Here is a 20,611-nt window from a genome sequence, read left to right as displayed (position 1 = left end):
CTAAACTGCTCTCACAAATCAAATTGACCAACATTGTATACAATAAACCAGAGAAAACAAAATAACTCATCGCATTTAATTATTCTTTTAGTTCATTTCCTGGCATCAACGACTCCCGCTAAATACTATTATCATATGCATTATTTCGAAATGAAAATATAACATACAACAATCAGAGCTTTGGGAATTCTTAGAATTCTCAACACAATTATACAAATCTTACATGATCTTTTAACCGCACGGCTGCCTCATACTTAAAACTAATCGTAACTTCCTTCATTTTATTATTGAACACACTCATAAAAACATAACTAAATATATCTAACAATGTGAAGTTCACAATTTATTTGTAGTATCCTATAAAATAAAACATTAAAATTAATAGGAATTTAAACAATGGGCTAACTAATAATGATTTCACAGTTCTGTTGGAATGGAAATAACACAAAATCTGAAACCATATACCTACAACCCAACCCAACACAATTAGTTCGAAGACCCAAAGAAAATTAGTAAACATCCCAAACATCATACCACGCGTTACGCTCAATGTCAACTCGACTTTCACATTCCACCAAATTAGACATAATGTTACAAAGATCTACAACTATATCTCCAAATCATTTTTTCGCTACTATTTGTTGAATAAATTTGATTGGTTATACATTACAAGATTTTACATCAAAACTTATATAAGTAAGATAAATGAATATTTAGTTTATGGGTCCGATTAGTTGAAGCTTTTTTTACAAATATGAAAAATTTTAAACCGCTGATTTAAGAAAAAATAAAACATAGAAATATAGAGTTGTAGATTTAAGGGGAGGATCCATTAAACTATTTGGATACTAATTGGAAACAAAAATCATAAACAGATTTAAGTGAAATGAAACATTTATACAGTTCAACCAATTAAACACCATAACTAAAAATTAATTATTTTTGTTTATTCTACTTATCACCTTATATATAATTTCTAATAACAAAAAATGGGTAGTAAAAAATTGAAATGTGTAAAACAAAAACAGTGAATAATTTAAAATGATTTTATCATTGTTTGGCTACTTATTTTTTTATAATAGATTATAATATTATAAATAAAATAAACATACTTAATATAAAATCAAAATTTAAATTTAAAAAAAAGTCCTGGGCGTAGCCCGGGCCGGCTCTAGTATATATATATATTAACATAAACACCTATTAAAATAAAATTATTTATTCATATGATTTTATAATCATTATATCTTATTATAAAAAACATTTAAACTTTGATCACAAAAGAGTATGCTAAATCATTTTGATGACCAGTAACAGGCCTCCCGGGAACTAGCAAGCCGACGGATATGATGATGTTCAATGTACCGTTTTAGAAAACATTGAATGTTGTTGGTATTATTTGTAGTTTAATGTTTTGTAATGAATTTTGGATTGATTTTTTAAAATAAATTCAAAAAAAAAATTATTAAAACTTAATTATTATTATTTTTAAGAAATTAATATATTTGTTAGGGATTTGCAAGGTAAGGGTATCCTTATATATTTGCGGTGGAATTACGAGTCATTTTGATTTGCAAGTCATGATTTCCGAGGAAATGTCTTTTCTCATTTTCTCGCAAATCACACGATTTGCGAGAAAATTTCAACAGTTTATGCCCTCGACTATGTAACCCTAATCCACCTAGAACTCACCCTCCTCCTAGGTCCTAGACACAACATAACTTCTCACACTCACGGCGGCGAAACCAAAGACTCCGAGCCGGAGAGAAACCATCAAGGGAACCACCATCCCGTATAACAAAACCACTGAGATCAAAACTCTCTCCACCAATCGGTATGAGCACCATACCCCAATAGTTGACTAACGGCTTCGGGCACCGTTCCCGTCGTCCTCTAACGAGAAGCTGACACCTTCACCGACGAACCACAAGAGCGGTGGTGCTCACATAGGGATAAAATATAATTGTCGCGAGGCACATAATTTATGGGTAGGGTTTAAACTAGCATCCTTCCCGATTTTGTATCCCATTGGATAGACTTTCCGAGTACATTTTTATATTTTATAAACTTAAAATTATGATCGATTTCAGTATAGAGCAACCTTGATTACAAAATAATAATATCGTATCCTAGTGTTAAAAAGAAATTGTCTTATCCACTCTCACGGGCGCCTTTTGACTTCTTGTTTCGGCGGAACCTATTTGTCTTGAAAATCTCACTTAAGGTTCATGAACTTTATAACATGCGAATATTATAATGATCTTATTCTTACACTAAGCAACCCCAATATATAGTTTAAAGAGATAGTTTAAAAGTATATTTAGTCTGACAACCAATCACAAACTTACACAGAATCTAATACATCAAAATGTCATAAATTTATCAAACGTCAGTACGTCACCCCATTGACTTCCCCAGGTTTTAAGGTGGCACAGGCAGCATCTTCGTTCCTGCGCCTGAAGGAACATGTGCAGATGTGCCAACTTGTTCAATTTTAATCTATTTGATCAAACCATTAATGACCTTACTCTTAAAGCATTATTACCAACCTTTGTCTTTTTATAAATCTTAGATGCACACAGATATTTAAACATTCTGTCAGGTAGTGCATTAATCTCTTGTTTTATAAAAGTGAGTTAAAAAAAGTGAGTGTTCGGGACGGATTGTGAATCTTTTTAGAGACAAAAAGCGATTACTCATAAAAACTGAGAGGCACAAAAAAGATTTTACAAGACCAAAAACTTAGTGGAGTAAATCTAACGAATCAGCCTGTCCTACGAATGCGTTAGTAAGCATCGTGTTATTGTTGTCTCTGTTAAAAGTTCTTTTTAACGGCATGTTTTATGTAATTTTCGATTTATGTAATATGTTACATTGATTTGATATGAATGAATATAGTTAAAATGTTATAAAAAACGCCAAAATTGCTTTTCCCCAAACAAATGATAAATTAATTTGACAAAGAAAAAGGAAAAAAAATAAATAAATAAGATAAATATTCACAAAACAATACTCTTGTAAATTGAATTATCCGGTTTGGAGACGGAGACCTTCCAACACTTAACCTCTCCGTCAAGACTTCCACTAACGATTGAAACGACGCCGTCTGACTCCGAATCTCTAACTGCTGCAAGCGACTTAACCGGTTTCGTGTGACCGGAAAGCACCTCCAAGCAACTATAACAACCGTCGGCTCCGCGCCGCCAAATCCTGACCGTCCGATCAGCAGATCCACTTAGGAGCAAATCAGACACGTTAAACAAGCTAAGTATTGCTTTGTCGTGTCCTCTCAAAGCACCACTCACCGCCATGTAGTTAGAGCTGTCCACTCTCTCCCAAACCAAAATTGACCGGTCACACGAACCGGAGAACAAGAACGATCCGTCGTCGTTTAATGCCAGAGCGTTAACAGCAGATTTATGTTTTTCCAATGTCGCGACTAACTCGTGTCGTTTCGAGTCGTCGGGTTTCGCCCAAACCCGTATACGTCTGTCCGCCGATCCAGTATAAACGGTGCCGTTTGCAGAGACGGCGACGGCGTTAACGGCGTCATCATGGGCTTTGATTGATTCCTTGCAACGAAGATCGGAAGCTCTCCATATCTTCAGTGTCTTGTCCCAAGAGACGGAGTAAATGAAACCGTTATTAACGGCAAGAGCGGTAACGGCGTCAGCGTGTTCGATCCAGAGACGTTTCTTGTGACGGCGAACCTGAACGTAATTTTTAGGGAGAGCGAAACGTCGCAAACGGTCGTTTAAAGTAGGAAGCGTCGTTAACTGTTTGTAACCACTTTTCGCGGTTAATTTCCAAACTCCGATTTTACCGTCCTGATGAGCGGTAAATATTTTCTCACCGGAGAAACCGACGGATTTAACGGAGCCTGAGAAAGGATCCTGGCCGTTAAAAGTGTCGAGATGAGCACACATGGCGCGATCGTAGATGCTGACTTCGTGTCCAGAGACTGCGAAGAGATAACCTCCGTTGACGGCGAGACAAGTGACGGGGAGACTCCGTTCGCGGAGTTTGAACGAGGAGGTAACGGAGTGAGAGACGGTGATGGCGTGAGCGTCGGAGGGGATTTTCTGAAGAGATGGAACAGAAGGGAGTGTCTGAAGAGAGAGACTGCTATGGAGGCTGCTAGAGCCGGTGACTTCGCTTAGTGACGATGACGTGGCGCTATCGTCGGAATCTAAATGCTTTAGAGATTTTTGTACTCGTCTTCTCCGGGAAGAATCCAGCCATGACAAAACCCTCATGCTTGTTAAGTTTATCCTTTCTCTTATGAGTATGTATCCTGTTTGGTGAGAGAAGTTAAGCTTCGTGTAGTTGAAGATGAAGACGAAGAAGAGATGTAAATATTTATATAGAAGCACTTTGTGCAGAGAAATTCGCCACGTGGCAGTTAAGTACAGAGCTTAAACTAAAAAGATTGAGCATTTGTACTTGGAAAGATCCAAGGGTATTATGGTAAAGTCAGCGCAAATAGTCAAATCCTCAATGGTGTGTTTGTGGGGTAAAAAACAAAGAACTCAAAAACAAGTGAAAAAGAAGAAGAGATAGGGTTTGCGTTACAGCATTGATTAGGTTGGAAGATAGCGCATGGGTCAAAGAGAAAGTAGGACCCAATAGTTATGAGCAAGTTCTATCATCAATATAGCTAAACTAATGAGGTTTTTGAAGACGAATCATTGTGATCAATAGTAGTAACAAATGGGTGAGTGCGTGAGTGGGTACTTGGAGGAAACACGAAAATGATTGTAGATATTGGGTCACATCGTTGCTGGAAAGTGGAAAGTTGCTAATTAAAGAGAGACACAATGAATGGCCCGGGCCAATGTCAGAACAGAACCAAAGTGTTCATTGAATAGCCGTAACCAAATGGATTGATAAATAATTTATTTTCTAATAAAAAGATGCAAGTAGGAAAAGTCGGTCGTTACCTCGAGTGGACTGGGAAGCAGCGATGATACGAAATTGCCAGCCCAGAATAGTGAAAGGTTAGATGGAACGCTCGTACAGTACTCTTTCTCATATGTTTCCAAGAACCTACGATTTGATTTGTTGCCAGGAGAAAACGTCAGGTATTTTACGTCAGCTAACTATAGTTTGCTATATGATCTATCATACTAACAAAAAACAAAAAGCTCATTTCACAAACCGAAAGAGAATATATGTATGTTAAAAGCTTACCAATCCGAAACCAACGTGGTGCAGATTTATAAGGCTCGTTCCATGTCTTTACTATCCTCAATAGGATAATTCTTGGTGTTGGATCACAGTACTCATAAAATGGGCCGTTCAAACTCGCTCAAATCCCCATAACTGAAAACCAAAGATTTAGTGGGAGTTAACACAAACTACGAATTGATCACCTCACAAAGTAGAAGGTAAGATTGAACAATCAACATTAACGGTGGATCATAAAGATTTGGTGCATATGAACTGTCTTAGCTAATGAAGATTAGTGATAAAATTATATTATTTAAAAATTAAAAGACCAATGGCGGATGCATCTTTTTCCTATAAAAAATATCAATATATAATTTATTTGTACTACCATTCTTTGGATTCAGACAGTTCTTCGATAGATACATATTATTTCATTCATTTGTTTTATACCAATTTAATTATAGCATTTCTATTTTTGGGAAGAATTGCTTAACAGCGCCCCCCCCCCCCCCCCCCCAAGTCAGCTCCGGAACGCAAGTCTTACTTGTTTTTCGAGTGGAAGTACTCCAAAGGCAAAGAGGAGGTATTGTCTTCTTTCTTTACTCACCTTTGGCCACCTGCTATTGTGATGGCATATCCTTTTGGGTTCGATCATCCTCTCTGCCATTCATTTATCTAAATCATAACGAGATATATCATAGAAGATCAACATTCTAGAAAGTTAAGCACTCCTACGGTCTTTTTTCTCTTGTATCCAAAACTTCTTGATTCATTTACAAACATTATTCCGTGCATATTAATTGGCACGTTTTACATTGTTATTCGAAAGCTTTTCTTTTAAATAGTCGGCAAATAGTCGATTTGAATGTTTTTTATGCTAAATCGAATATTGAATATCCGGACGGTTTGTAACAATTGTGGAACTTTCCCTATCAAGTATGACAGATGAGAAGTGGAGTATAGTGCTTTAGATTGTTGTTATATATTTGACAAGAATACCCCAAAAATGTCGTTATATTTTGAAAAAATAAGACTAAAGAGATAGTAAAGAGAGGAAATAGATTGAGAAAGCAAAAGAAAAAGAAAAGAGGTAATGGTGTTATTGGTTTATATATTTTGATTGATTTAGAAATCCATATAGTATTTATAAATCCAAATAAAATATGCAAATCCAGAGTTTTTCTCTCGGATTTGAGTCTTTGTATTTTTAACTAAAAAATCCAAACAAATCCAATCAAATCTATTATTAAATCAAATATATTAGTAAATCCGTACGATTGAATAACACTTGATTTGATATAGAATTTATGAATCATTAAACCAATAATACATGATTTTAATACATATTTGAAAATCATAGAACCAATAACACTAGATTTAGTTCGGATTTTCAAATCTATTAAAATACAACAACCAATAACCCCTACTAAGTTAGGACCAAAACAGCAAGTCACCAATATATGAATTATGAACCGTATGCACTACGCGTACGGCTTTTTCTTCACTCGTCGATGGGTCCCTGAATGAGCTTCTTCAGTGGAAGATGACCTAACCCAACCAAGAAACTTGCATTTGGCCACATCTTTTAAATTCCATGATGTTTTTTTTCCTAAAACACCTAAATTTCAAATTCCATGATGTAATGCACGATTCTGTGAAGCCAAAGCTAATTTTCTTCATTACTTGGCTGCGAAAACTAGTGGAATTAGTACTTGTTTATTATCACACATTTATAGACGAGGAAGCTATACCTAAAAAGATGGTATCGTGTGTATCTTCAATCATAACTCCCATAATCAATCTCACCGTTCCATAATCTATCAAACACATGCATTTAGAATAAGATTGTACTTTCTTTCTTACTACGAAAAAGATTGTATCCAGTGGTTACGGACTTCTACGGCTCTACCTGATTAATATGTATTTTTGTATCTCGAAAACATGAAAGGATCAATCCGCGATTCCGCATTTTATCCTTGCTAGTGGAAATTTTCGTTTATTTTTTCAGTTTTATTACAAAGACATCGTTTCTCACAATAAAGGAGAAACATATTACAACACGGCCATCACAATCATCCATACATATTAATAGTCTTCAGTCAGAATAATCTTCTCATGATAATACACACCTCAGAGAAACAAGAAAGAACCCGCGATGGATGCAACACCAACGAAGACCGCAGAGACGCCAAGAGCAGCCGCGCCGCTGTCAGCAGCATCAGTAGAAGGTGAAGGTCCATTACTACCGTAGGAGGAGTCACTTCCTAGAGGACCAGCCACAGCTACGTCACCATCACCTGGAGAAGCAGCTGCATCGTCATCGGTGGTTCCAATGGTGTCCTCGCTCACTGGAGCTTCGACATCGGTTACGGGAGCAGCCGGAGCTTTGGAGGGTGACGCTGAAGGAGACGGAGAGGAGGCAGCTGCGGCGAGGCCAAGGATGGCCAAGAACACGAGGCCAAAAACTAGGACAGCGTTTTGGCGACCCATTCTTCTCTCTGTCTCCTTGTACGTACGTAGCTCTCTTTTAGTTTGTCTTAGGGTTTAACGTTAGAGATTGTGATGATTAGAGAGGAGATGGGGTTGCTGTGTATATATAGTTGTCTTGTATGACTGAAACAAGAAAATAGAAAACGTTCTTACTACGTAGGAGGAATACCGTTCAATCTAATGTAGATCAACTGGAATGTCTAAAAATGGGTTTGCTAAGGTATATATTTTTGAATGGTAACGAGCCAATCAAGAAAAAAGAACGGTAACATGCCAAAGTATAGATGAATACGAATATTTAATTTTTGTTTTCTTTGGTTGATGAACCGAATAAAATGAATGTACAATATTCATATTATTTTATATGCTTGTTTATCGAAACGTGAATGTCTGATCTCTTACAGGCTAAAACGAATGCATACAACAATTTTATAGTTGAAGTCAAATTAATTGAATGAATATTTTGATCAAAGTTTATAAAACATCTTTAACTAAGCCTTACTTAGACATGGATACCTAAATGTGAAAAAAAGTTTTTAAGAATAATTCTGTTGGGAAGGTTCTCATCATCATGATAATAAGAAAAGAAGAAGGTTCTCACCATAAATCTTTTTACAAAATCTTTAAAACTCCAGATTCAGTGAATAAGAATTGTGTAAATCTCATAATATGAATTAACTATTTATTCGCTAAAGTTCTAATTGGTAACCATTAAAAAACAATATGAATGAAGAGGAAAATAATGACTAAGAACAGAATGGTAGGATTGAAACCCCTTGTTCCTTTTTAATTTTTTATAAGGAACATTTTTTGTTCTATAATTCCTTGAAATTAAAGGAATGATTAAGAATCATGGGTAACAAATACGAGGTGTAAATTTTAAGGAATAAATAAAAACTTAATATTCTCATATATTACTTTGGTCATCAGTATTGTTGGTCATCATTTACACCCTAAAACATATTTTCAGTTCTGGACACTATAGTAGAACGCTTAAATCAATACGTATTTAACATAGTGAATTTTTTTTGAGCAAAAGTTTAACAATAGTGGTTATATGTGAAAGATATACTGTAGAAACTAGTAAATAATCATCTTTACCATCGGAGTTCACCTCTGCAGCTATTCCCACCAGAAAATTGAAATCGTATAGTCCTCCATTGCAAAGTTATTTGGCTATGCATGAGGCCTTATCGATTCAATTTTGACAACAAAAAAAAAAACATCTTTTCCATCTCAACTCAAGTATAAGTTTCAGGGAGATAACGAACGCGAAGTTACCTGATACAAGGGGCTTGCCAAATGAAAATGGATATATATATACATACTACTGAATTTTTTCTTTCACTTCTGGGAACTCTGGTAAAACAACTTATCAAATTTCAATCTTACAAATTTACTAAAAAAAAAAAAGATTACTACCAGACTACAATATAAGCTTGAAGAATAAACGGGTTCCTCATATCATGGATATATATGGGCCTTAAGCCAACGGCCCAAATACTTATCATAGGCCCTTAAATCAGTTTCGATTTACGAGTATGCCATCATGTTAGGGTTTTAACACAACCATTTTCGCTCTCAAATCTTCTCGACACTCTCCTTCTCATTTCTTCCCCCCAAGATCTGTATTTCGATAGGATCGAAGAAAGCTTAAACCTCGAAAATGGCGCTGGCGTTCGACGAGTTCGGGCGCCCGTTCATTATACTGAGAGAGCAGGATCAAAAGACGCGTCTCAGAGGCATCGATGCTCAGAAAGCCAATATCGCCGCCGGCAAAGCGGTGGCTCGGATCCTCCGTTCCTCTCTCGGACCCAAGGGAATGGACAAGATGCTTCAGGGACCTGACGGAGACGTCACCATCAGTTCGTTTCTCACCTCTCTGATCTCATATCTTCGTTTAGGATCTTAGTTTCAGTACTCTCTACTTGATTAGGGTTTTCTATCTATATGAACGGATCCATTGATTTGTTATTGTGTGCGAGCTTAGTTACTATTGATAAATCGATTCTTTATCCATCGAGCTTAGCCTTTTTTTTTTTTTTGTTTATAACGTCGTCGTTTTGATTATCTAGCTAACGATGGTGCGACGATCTTGGAGCAAATGGATGTTGACAACCAGATTGCGAAGCTTATGGTTGAGCTGTCACGGAGTCAGGATTATGAGATTGGTGACGGTACAACGGGTGTTGTTGTCATGGCTGGTGCACTTCTTGAGCAAGCTGAGCGTCAATTAGATAGGGGGATTCATCCTATCCGTATCGCTGAGGGATATGAGATGGCTTCTAGAGTGGCTGTTGAGCATCTTGAGCGTATATCTCAGAAGTTTGAGTTCGATGTTAATAACTACGAGCCTTTGGTTCAAACATGCATGACTACTCTATCCTCCAAGATGTAAGTCCATGCTTGCATACTTCATATGGTTTTCTTGAATATTGTACTAACATTTTGTTTCTCTTTTGGCTCATTGATGCAGTGTGAACCGATGCAAGCGGAGATTAGCTGAGATTGCTGTGAAAGCAGTTCTTGCTGTTGCTGATTTAGAGAGGAGGGATGTTAACTTGGATCTGATAAAAGTAGAGGGCAAAGTCGGGGGAAACTTGGAGGACACTGAGCTTATTTATGGAATACTGGTTGACAAAGATATGAGTCATCCACAGATGCCAAAGCAAATTGAAGATGCCCACATTGCCATTTTGACTTGCCCCTTTGAGCCACCGAAGCCGAAGACTAAGCATAAGGTGGACATTGACACAGTGCAGAAGTTTGAGACGTTGCGCAAGCAAGAACAGCAATACTTCGATGAGATGGTTCAAAAGTGCAAGGTATGTTTTTTTCTTTATTTTTCCATTGTGATTTTTGTATTGTGAGTTATTGAAGCATGCTTTTCTTTTGACAATGAAGATCAGTTACCGCAATGCATTTGATGATATATGTATGATTGTATGTTCACTATGCTTTGAAACTGCAGGATGTTGGAGCTACACTTGTTATTTGCCAATGGGGATTCGATGATGAAGCGAACCATCTATTAATGCACAGGAATTTGCCTGCTGTTAGATGGGTGGGGGGTGTTGAATTAGAACTTATCGCAATAGCCACAGGTATGGCATTTCTCCAAGCATCTACTGCCATTGATTTAATCAGTTGTGTAGAGCTGATAGGATACTTGTTTTTATGTAGGCGGCAGAATTGTTCCAAGATTCCAGGAGTTGACCCCAGAGAAGTTAGGGAAGGTACTATTTACTTTCAGTTGGTGTTGTTGCCTGTATAATGAGGGGAATGTTAATATCGTTAAATCAGACCATTGAATCCCCACACTTGTTCATGTTCTTAGGCTGGCATGGTCCGTGAAAAATCATTTGGCACAACCAAAGAACGAATGCTGTATATTGAGCACTGTGCGAACTCAAAAGCTGTTACTATTTTCATCCGTGGAGGTACTCATCCCTTTTCCTTTTTATTTGCTAACAACACTGACTTTAAGCAGCTGATGAGCTATAAACAACGATTTACTGAGTTAAATATGCGTCAATGTATATGGTGGACAGAAATATAGTACTGATTGATTAACAATTCTTTATGGGATATGGTTTAGGTAATAAAATGATGATAGAAGAAACAAAGCGTAGTATCCACGATGCTCTGTGTGTGGCAAGGAATCTCATCCGCAATAAGTCAATCGTATATGGAGGTGGTGCAGCTGAAATCGCATGCTCACTTGCAGTTGATGCAGCTGCTGATAAATACCCTGGCGTCGAGCAGGTATTTTCTTTACTCTTCTCTTTGAGTCCGCAGTGAAATCTTAATGCTGAAGACACATTACTTATACATACATCTGCTCTACACAGTATGCAATAAGGGCATTTGCAGAAGCTTTGGACTCCGTACCTATGGCTCTTGCAGAGAACAGTGGATTACAGCCCATTGAGACACTCTCAGCGGTTAAATCCCAGCAACTTAAGGTAAGTGGCCTGGTTATCTATTTTCACATTGATTTGTTTGTTTGGTGACTGAACAAAACATTGGCATATGATGAACAGGAGAACATTCCTTTCTATGGGATAGATTGCAATGACGTGGGAACAAACGATATGAGAGAGCAAAACGTGTTTGAAACATTGATCGGGAAGCAGCAGCAGATATTGCTTGCAACTCAAGTCGTTAAGATGATCCTAAAGATCGACGATGTCATCTCCAATTCTGAATATTGATGATGTACTGCCGGAACCTTTGTACTATCCTTTGGCCTCATGTGTCTTTTTTTCTTTGTTAGCTTTCTATTGGCTTTTGACACTACTCGACAACAATGTTTTGTTCCCCCTTGGCAAGCTTTTTAATTTAAGAACGTCCATTTTGTGTTCCTGATTTTGGTTTTATCCCAGTCTGTTTTCAGAAAGATCATTGTGAAACTGCATATCGAGTTTTCAGAGAAAATCATCCATTAGGATACGGTGAGTTGCCTTTGATCCATCACAAAATTTACAGACAATTTGAAAAGTCGACTCTTCCCGATATTGTTTGTATTTTCTAAGTTTCTAACCATATCTCAATCGGAGATTCAGCCAAGTCTCATAATTGAAGAGTTCAAACCACTGTCGTATTAGAGCAAAACCTGTGGAATAACGTATTTAGAACATGAACTAAACTTCCATGACTTACAAAACCCATTTGACCATTTCGGCATTTCCTAAGGTCTTCCTGCACATATCTAAACTGTAAAGACCACACCGTCCCCCCACTCCTAAGATCTTTCAACTTTGTTGCATATGGGCTAAAGGCCAAATACCGAGATTCCTCCTCTTTCTTTGTTCAGCTTCACCTTTAGTGTTACCCTCTTCTATGCTTCATGAGAATGGTGTTGTTCTGTATCATGGTCAACGCCATGAATGGATGGCTTCCCATTCACAGCGACAGAGCCATCAGCTGTTTCTCCCACTGCTGAAAGTTTGGCTTTCTCATTATTTCCTACAGCGACATCAGCTGTATCAGATTTCTCCTCTTGTTCCTGTACGCTGCCTATATTTTGATTTGACAGAGCTGCTTCGGCTTTCTGCCTAGCCTCTTCTTTTTCTCGTCGTCTCTTTGCTTCTTGTTCTTTGAGCAGCCTAAACCTGGGAATTACATCGACATGTTAAACAACAAATAACTTCTAGTAATGAATGAGACGCTTCAGAAAAATTTAGTCACCTTTCACCAGGTTTGGGCCCTTCTGAGGTCACTTTTTCACCGCCCTTCTCTTTTGGTATTTTCAGTTCTGAAACAGACTTCTGAACTAGCGGTTCTGAGATAGACTTCTCAACCTTTTGAGTTTTATCTTCCTTCATGACCAAATTAGTTAGCTTCTCCATCGGATTTTTGGCACCACCATATTTTTGAAGCCATACTTGCTGTGCTGTGCTCAAAATGTTATTGGTCAACCTGCAAAATCACACTTCAAAAATGAGATTGAGAAACACAATGGAAAGTTGAATGAATACCCACCAAAATACACAAAACTAGATGCTGCTCCTCACCAATAGAGACTTAAACCCGAAGGAACTGATAGTGAAAAATAACCAATCATCAGGGGAAGAAGCTTCGTCACCGCTTGTGAGCTCTTCATTGCTGGATCATTACTCTTGAGAAAAGACACGATGATTATAAATGTCATACCATAACATTCTACGTTGCATAACGGTTGAATTTGGTTAACTGAATGAACTTTTGCATATTTCTATTTCTATAACCAGCTTATTGTTCAAGCTATAGCTAACTGCTCACTAGACTCAAATACGCCAGAAGATGCTATACCTGCCCCTGCGAGGACTGCATGATTTGAATGGAGAGATACTGAGTGAAGATGAGCAATAGAGGTAAGACAAGATATGCTAATGTGTCCGACCATCCGAGAGGTGGGTGTCCCTCCTGAGATATAAATTGAAAGTTTGTAGACATTGGCAATGAGATTCAACACCTTATGCACTCAACTCTTGAAAGAACTAGGAGTCTAGTCTAGATTTCATTGATAAAATATCCAGGCCACTTAATATGAAGGTTAAAAATTGGTACTTACAATGAAAGGGAACAACCATGAGATTCCACTGCCACTCTGTCTTGCAGCAACAGTTGTTGGACCGGCAAGAGAAGGGATCCAGAAAAAGCCTTCCGTTAAGAGTCCCTTGAAGTTGGAAACATGCATCCAACAAACAACTTGTCAGAAAAGAACCTCGAAGCACTTCCAGAAATAAAAAGAAAAGATTTATTTTGAAGGTACCTCATCGGCAACATTTGAGAGGGCTCTATATAGTCCAATCCAGACTGGTATTGTGGCTAGTGTGGGGAGGCACCCTAACAGAAAGAAAAAAAATGAAGATATAGCCTAACCACAAGCTGGAAGACGCTAAGAAAGAGATTATGTTTCTACTGTCTCAAATGGAAAAGTCTGAAGCAATCAACTTTACCTGCAAGGGGGTTTATTCCAGCGAGTTTATACAATCTGGCAGTTTCAAGCTGAATTCTCTCCTGCAAAACATAAACAAGCTCTCTGTTTTAACAAGAGGGCTACATTCATAAAAGTTAAAGCTATAATCTTTGGTAAATTCATAAGAATCACTCCACAGTGATGAAACCAAAAGCTACACGCTTGTTCCTACATTTTTTTCCTTCAAAATCCATGAACTAATGATGGATTTAGTATGGGCATCAGGAAAAGCTTTTCTTTATGGAAGAAATGGTTTCACCTGATCACCAGCATAGCGTTCCTGAATGGCCTTAATTTGAGGCTGCAAAGACTTCATAGCCATAGCAGATTCGACCTGTACAGAAACGAACCACCACACCACTTAAGTAAGATAATTGAATCTTGGCATTTAGCCAGTAATAGAAACAAAGTGAAAAGACCTGCTTTTTCGTCAAGGGGAACGTAGCAGCCTTAACAAGCACGGTGAGTAGAATGATAGCAAAACCATAAGAGTAAGGTACGTTTACTGTCGATAACCCATCTTTCAAAACCTACAATTCAAATCATAACCAAGTACAATTATAAAGCAACATAATAGATTCACAAAAAAAAAAAGAGAACTTTACCTTGAGAATAGTTTCCATGTAATTGGCGATACCAGAGAACCAATCACTGTTCTGCTTTGTGGTAGTGCCGGAAACAGATTCAAACGTTTCTGAGGACGAAACGGCGGCATCAGCGATGGTGTAGAGAAGACTCTCAGCATGGTCCTTGATCAAATCGAGTGAGAAGCCTGGGTCGGGAAACGAACCTGGTCCCAATCCGAATTGAGCAACCAGAGTCCGATGGCGACAAGAGGAAGACGACGGTGTGCGGCTGAAAGGGGAGCGGCGGAAGTGGAGGACTCTGCCTGTAGAGAAAGTTGATGAGAGGATAAGGCTCGTCGGCCTTAGAGATATCGAAGAAGCCATCTCCAGAGAGAAAGACGAGACAAGAAAGGTAAGTGGGTTTTAGGGTTTTTGGTTCAGAAGAAATGGGGAGGATTTGGATTATTGCAAGTGTTGTATCTTGCTTCACGTCTCTCAGTGCGCGAGACCGACCATGGAAGTGGAAGCTAAAACAGTCTTTGTTTTGTTCTGAATTTCTTTATCCTGTCGCTGCCATTTTTAATTGGGCCAATCATAAATCACATTATTTTGGTTGATAAAGCCCAATTAGGGCCTAGTTAAATTAGTAGGCCCAATTTCTTTTGTTTGCTCTTTTCTAATTTCCTTTACATTAATGTTTTCTGAGAACTTCCCTCGATCCCCAGATTGAATCCCTTCGTCCGTCGTCCGTCGTCCCTCAAATCGCCTCGCCGCCGTCTCTCTCACCTTTCCGGGTACATACTTTTTCGTGTTTTAATTAAGCTATCAGTAGACTTAGTGAAAGAAGCTAGATTCTTGATTGCGTTGGAGCTTTGACGCTTTCTCGATTTTGCTACATTCATGATAACATCACTTCTTTATTTTCTTGTGTGCTTTTTCACTGCTAACATCAATGGTGTGTCGGAATCTAAGCTAACTTGTCTTTTTTTCCTCTTTCTATGGGTTGTAACAGAATCGATGATTTACACGGCAATCGACAATTTCTACTTACCGGAGGAGCAGATAAAGAACTCACCTTCCAGGAAAGATGGGATCGATGAAACAACCGAGACGACACTTAGGATCTATGGATGTGATCTCATCCAAGAAGCTGGAATCTTGCTCAGACTGTATCCTTTTCTTCGTCTTGGTCTCCGTATGTTTTTGCTGATAGCTCAAATGTCACATTACATACAACTTTAGATATTCCTTAACCCTTATATTGTTGAATCTTTAGACCACAGGCTGTTATGGCTACTGGGCAGGTTCTTTTCCACCGTTTCTATTGCAAGAAGTCTCTTGCCAAGTTCGATGTTAAGGTACTACTTACTTATCTCTGTTTCTTGAGGCCTTTGAACTTGATAAACACCTGCGGTTTTAGTTTCAGTGTGAAGATTCTTTACTTTTTGTGACTCCTCCTGCCTGTAACCATAACGGTTTTGGTGTTTACCTTATACAGATAGTTGCTGCGAGCTGTGTCTGGCTTGCGTCAAAGTTGGAAGAAAACCCTAAGAAAGCTAGGCAGGTCATCATTGTCTTCCACAGGATGGAGTGCCGCAGGGAGAACTTACCATTAGATCATCTTGATTTGTTTTCCAAGGTTAGTATGCACACTGCACCATTATATGACAGGTTCCATATTTGTCATGTTGAATGCTTTTTATGTATATATGTGTCGTGCGTGCATTAAATTGAGACACTGCCTTTTCTTTTATATGTCGTGTTTTTTCTTATATCATTTTCGTATCTCATCCTTTTCCCACTTGTTGATTTTCTGCAGAAGTATTCTGAGTTGAAAGTTGAATTAAGCAGAACTGAGAGACACATACTGAAAGAGATGGGTTTTGTTTGTCATGTTGAACATCCTCACAAGTTCATCTCAAACTACCTTGCCACACTTGAAACACCTCCAGAATTGAGGCAAGAGGCTTGGAACTTGGCAAATGATAGGTAACCTCTAATTTTACTTGGATATTTTTAAATTTGATTACTCGAGTTAGCTGTACATCATTGTGTCAATAGGTTTTAGAGTTGCCTTTGAGCTGAAGCTCGGAATAACATATGCACTGTTCTGTTTTGAGTAGTGTTGTTTTCTTAATATCTGATTATTACTTCTGTGATGTTTTCTCATTTGATCCCGTGTGATAAATGTCTATAAATGCAGTCTGCGTACAACCCTTTGTGTAAGGTTCAGAAGTGAGGTTGTGGCTTGTGGGGTCGTGTATGCTGCTGCACGTAGGTTTCAAGTTCCTCTCCCAGAGAATCCACCCTGGTGGAAAGCATTTGATGCAGATAAATCTGGTATTGACGAAGTGTGTAGAGTTCTTGCTCATCTATACAGTCTCCCAAAGGCTCAGTATATCTCAGTTTGCAAGGATGGGAAGCCTTTTACCTTTTCCAGTAGATCCGCGAATTCTCAATCTCAATCAGCTACAAAGGTGAGATAGATGATAGCTCGTTATCTAAGTTTTTGTGATTTGTGCGAAAGCTTTAAGATTATTCTCCATATCATGTTGAGTCCATTTCTTGAAGGAGCAAACAGAATAGCTTTGGATATTGTGCGTTTCGCTTTACCTTTTATCAGTTTTTGGTTTGATGTACTTTGCCACTGTGTTACAGGATGTTTCACCGGCAGTTGACGGTGCTGTTGATACGAAGGGTACTTCAGGATCTGTTAATAACGAGTCTAAGGATGGAAAGAATAACACACCTCATGAAATGGCTACAGATGTGAAGAAGAGCGATACGGAGTCAAACAGTCTGCCAATTGTGGGAGACTCGAGGGAGGGAAGAAGTAAAGTAGGAGAGAGTGATAGAGAGAAGGAACGAGGTAGAGAGAGGGACAGGGCCAGTAGTAGGTCTCACAGAGACAGAGGCAGAGATTCTGACAAGGAGAGTGATAGGGAGAGAGACAAACTAAAAGAGCGTAGTCATCATCGGTCAAGAGATAGACTGAAGGATTATGGTGATAGATCAAGACATCACTCTTCTCGCGATCGTGACTATCGCGAATCGTCGCACTCATCGAAAGACCGTCGTAGTAGGCACCATTAAGTCAAATCTTCTTGTCACCAATCTTTCTCATCGTTTTGGGACAAGCCCTTAAACGTTCTGCTTGATGTTTAGACATGAGAGTCATGTACTTGATTTGTGTCAGTGAAACACCCATGTCACTCTTGAGCGTACTCAATTTAGCATTATGTGAGGTACCACATGCCTAGTTAACGTTTAAACACAACCAAATGCAGACGCACATACTGAACCTAAATTCATCAATTCGAATCTAAACAGATCTGAATCAAATGATGATGGAAAGACCAAAATAGTAAGCGACAACAACAAATAATCAAAGAGACAGAATAGTAACATAATAGATTGGAGGGTGATGATTGAAGTCGGATTCGTAAGTGATCACTTTGCATTCTGTATCTGTGTTACGGTGTCTGCATTCGGTGCGATGACCGTCTGTTCTCCCATAATGATGTGATGATGATGGTGGTGGTAAGTGGCCCTGCAACAAAACATCACGCACGTCGATTTATGTCAACAAAAATTAAACCAGTGTATATAATTCAAAAATTGTATATTATTGAGTAAATGAGTTTGTGTTCCAGAAAAAAAAAAATATTGAGTAAATGAGTTTATTTGTACTAAAGAAAAAAAAAAGAGAGGGTGCTATATACTTTCTGATTCGGGACTGCGCTTGGCTTTGAAGAAAAATTTATATGCGAACCAACCACCAGTTCCAAGAACAGCTAACGACGGAATTGAAATACTAAGAGACACAACTAAGTTGCCGCTTTTCTCCCCTGAAGAATCTTCACATACATTTATCACAAATTAGACTTGAACCAGCACTATTGTTCCAATAAAAAATGATTTGAATCTCATGTGTTGAAATCATTATTTATTTCAGTTAACATACTTATTTACGTGACAATTGTTTTTCCCGTCTATATTAAATTTTTTTCTTTACGTGAATATCTCATTTACTAAATGAAATTTTTGATAATTGTAATCAATAATAAGTTTTACAGATTCGTATTTTTTCTGGTGTGTACCGTATTAGTATAGCATATACGATTATGAAAAGAAAAAAGTACCGGATTTGCCTCCACCACCACCGGAGCCTGAGCTGCCACCATCACCGCCAGTGCTAGGGCTTTCCCCACCACCGCCAGTGGTAGGGCTTCCACCACCATCGCCAGTGCTATGACTGCCGCCGCCACCACCACCCAGTGCTAGGACTACCTCCACTGCCGCTGCTAGTTGAATTTGTCCCGTTTCCAGCACTATTGCTAATAACATAAAGCTCGAGAGCATTGATGAGTGGGTCCAAAGTCGAGTCTGGTTTAGCTTTAAATGTTAGATAGGGAAGACTTGTCGTCACGACAGCCCTCAGAGAAGCTTGAGTCACTGCCCCGAAAGGTGGCGCAATTACACCTGGACCCACTTGTTTGTTATCGTATTTACGTAGAAAGTCCGCTTTTGGTCGGAAGCAAGGGTCAGTGGTTCCGAGAAAGTAAAGGACAATGTAAAATGTTACTCCTCGAAAAGGTAGTTTTATATCATAGAAAGCCATGTCCTCCCGAGACCAAGCGTCGAAGGACAATCTCAGGTGGTCGATTGTCAGCCCCTGAAGTGTTGATAGAAGTGGCAGCACTTGTTAGAGTTACGGTCGAAAGTGGTGTTGGCGCCCAAATTCTATCGTAAGGATCAAACGGGGACCTGTAATAAATATATTTTTTTCAATTGTTTTAAACACATTCGACATTAATTTGTAAACTTTTTTAAAACTGTATTTAGTAAAAAATTATTGGTTTAAATTTATGAAAAATAGTTAAATACATTAAAACAAAATTGAGTATGTTTTTTAATACGGGTGAAAACACCCAAAAAAAAATATTTTTTAAAAAAACTATTTATTTACCAATTGAACTGCTTAATATGATGATCTTTGACTTGGATCTACCTATGTTTCCAAAGACATTCCGGTTCCATTGTAATAGGAACAACCAACATGTTCCGATTTAAAAGAATTTTTCTTAAGATGACTTTAGTATGCATATTGAACAAATGTTAATCGCCTACATAAAATCCGACGATATGTTTACCTTACTAAATCCTGTACCCTACCGTAGGCGGTTCGTTGCTGGAGGATGAAACCTTCCTTAGCACCAAGATCGGTGTACATGGAGTCGTCCAGCCTCCGTACTTCAATGGTAGACACAAAAGGGTTTTCGTTCAAAAACATACGAAAAAGCATACACTAGTATTCCCGCTCTCAGGAACAAATATAGCCTCTGATCGTTGTACCGCTGATCGACGTCACCGTGACGACCGAATCTCGATGCTTCCCATCGTACAGGACATCAAACTTGGGAGCCTTGTTCTCTCCGTCGTAGTTCCCATAGTGAATCTCGTCCGAACTAATACTTTCCTACCTTTATCGACCGGAATGTTGGAGTAACAGTTTGTCTCCCCCGTAGGAAAATACCGGAGCGTGGTTAGAGATTCAGCGGTTGTGACTATTGTTTAAATGTGGACGTCAAAACCGGTGGTTACAAATTCCGTGTCTCCCACCCACGTTCTGTTGTCAGCATCAACGTGCGAGCTTGATGATCCACCGTCTATGTTTATATCTGAAACCAAGCCCCATCAAACTAAAAATTACGTACTAACATATGCATTTATGATATGAGACAATAAAAGAAGCCTGAATGGTAAATATTTTGAGTTACTAAAACCAATTAATAACTAACCAGCTGCATTACGAAAGGATATGATGAAATAATATGGCGGAGAAGGCAAATTAATCTTAGAACACCGCGCCATTATCTCTTGTTCGTTGGTCGAGGTAATGTCACAAGATGTACGAAAATCT

General features: G+C 38.4%; 5 protein-coding genes and 1 non-coding gene across 6 annotated transcripts; 2 read left to right on the top strand and 4 right to left on the bottom strand.

The window, feature by feature from the left end:
* Positions 1 to 2,904: 2,904 nt before the first annotated feature.
* Positions 2,905 to 4,335, bottom strand: LOC125594980 (protein JINGUBANG-like). Its single transcript, XM_048770969.1, has one exon. The coding sequence runs from the start codon at positions 4,254 to 4,256 to the stop codon at positions 3,000 to 3,002; it is 1,257 nt and encodes a 418-aa protein (XP_048626926.1). The 5' UTR covers positions 4,257 to 4,335; the 3' UTR covers positions 2,905 to 2,999.
* A 2,802-nt stretch (positions 4,336 to 7,137) lies between these two features.
* LOC106430676 (anther-specific protein BCP1-like) lies at positions 7,138 to 7,757 on the bottom strand. Its single transcript, XM_013871449.3, has one exon. It carries the CDS (start codon positions 7,657 to 7,659, stop codon positions 7,300 to 7,302), a length of 360 nt encoding a protein of 119 aa, XP_013726903.2. The 5' UTR covers positions 7,660 to 7,757; the 3' UTR covers positions 7,138 to 7,299.
* Positions 7,758 to 9,210: 1,453 nt separating this feature from the next.
* LOC125594979 (T-complex protein 1 subunit epsilon-like) lies at positions 9,211 to 12,027 on the top strand. The gene is made up of 9 exons (XM_048770968.1): positions 9,211 to 9,524; positions 9,735 to 10,053; positions 10,136 to 10,484; positions 10,631 to 10,763; positions 10,843 to 10,895; positions 10,997 to 11,099; positions 11,258 to 11,424; positions 11,511 to 11,624; positions 11,703 to 12,027. The coding sequence occupies exons 1-9, from the start codon at positions 9,326 to 9,328 to the stop codon at positions 11,871 to 11,873; spliced, it is 1,608 nt and encodes a 535-aa protein (XP_048626925.1). The 5' UTR covers positions 9,211 to 9,325; the 3' UTR covers positions 11,874 to 12,027.
* Positions 12,028 to 12,237: 210 nt separating this feature from the next.
* On the bottom strand, positions 12,238 to 15,229 carry LOC106430685 (ALBINO3-like protein 1, chloroplastic). Its single transcript, XM_013871456.3, has 10 exons — positions 14,728 to 15,229; positions 14,542 to 14,652; positions 14,382 to 14,456; positions 14,103 to 14,163; positions 13,916 to 13,989; positions 13,715 to 13,819; positions 13,453 to 13,566; positions 13,176 to 13,279; positions 12,850 to 13,080; positions 12,238 to 12,773 (listed from the first exon to the last, which is right to left on the bottom strand). The coding sequence occupies exons 1-10, from the start codon at positions 15,070 to 15,072 to the stop codon at positions 12,500 to 12,502; spliced, it is 1,494 nt and encodes a 497-aa protein (XP_013726910.1). The 5' UTR covers positions 15,073 to 15,229; the 3' UTR covers positions 12,238 to 12,499.
* A 137-nt stretch (positions 15,230 to 15,366) lies between these two features.
* Positions 15,367 to 17,965, top strand: LOC106430650 (cyclin-L1-1-like). Its single transcript, XM_013871428.3, has 7 exons — positions 15,367 to 15,482; positions 15,701 to 15,857; positions 15,965 to 16,046; positions 16,187 to 16,327; positions 16,508 to 16,677; positions 16,892 to 17,165; positions 17,347 to 17,965. Exons 2-7 carry the CDS (start codon positions 15,706 to 15,708, stop codon positions 17,779 to 17,781), a joined length of 1,254 nt encoding a protein of 417 aa, XP_013726882.1. The 5' UTR covers positions 15,367 to 15,482; positions 15,701 to 15,705; the 3' UTR covers positions 17,782 to 17,965.
* Positions 17,966 to 18,335: 370 nt separating this feature from the next.
* On the bottom strand, positions 18,336 to 20,562 carry LOC106430662. The gene is made up of 4 exons (XR_007330069.1): positions 20,490 to 20,562; positions 19,842 to 20,369; positions 18,831 to 19,455; positions 18,336 to 18,545 (listed from the first exon to the last, which is right to left on the bottom strand). It is a non-coding gene; the product is annotated as an uncharacterized protein At1g24485 (transcript).
* Positions 20,563 to 20,611: the final 49 nt, after the last annotated feature.

This window comes from Brassica napus (assembly GCF_020379485.1).
Source record: "Brassica napus cultivar Da-Ae chromosome C7 unlocalized genomic scaffold, Da-Ae chrC07_Random_27, whole genome shotgun sequence".
In the NCBI taxonomy this organism is placed as follows: Eukaryota; Viridiplantae; Streptophyta; class Magnoliopsida; order Brassicales; family Brassicaceae; genus Brassica; species Brassica napus.
The sequence above is the reverse complement of the archived record's forward strand: the minus strand, read 5'-3'. Positions and strand labels throughout refer to the sequence as shown.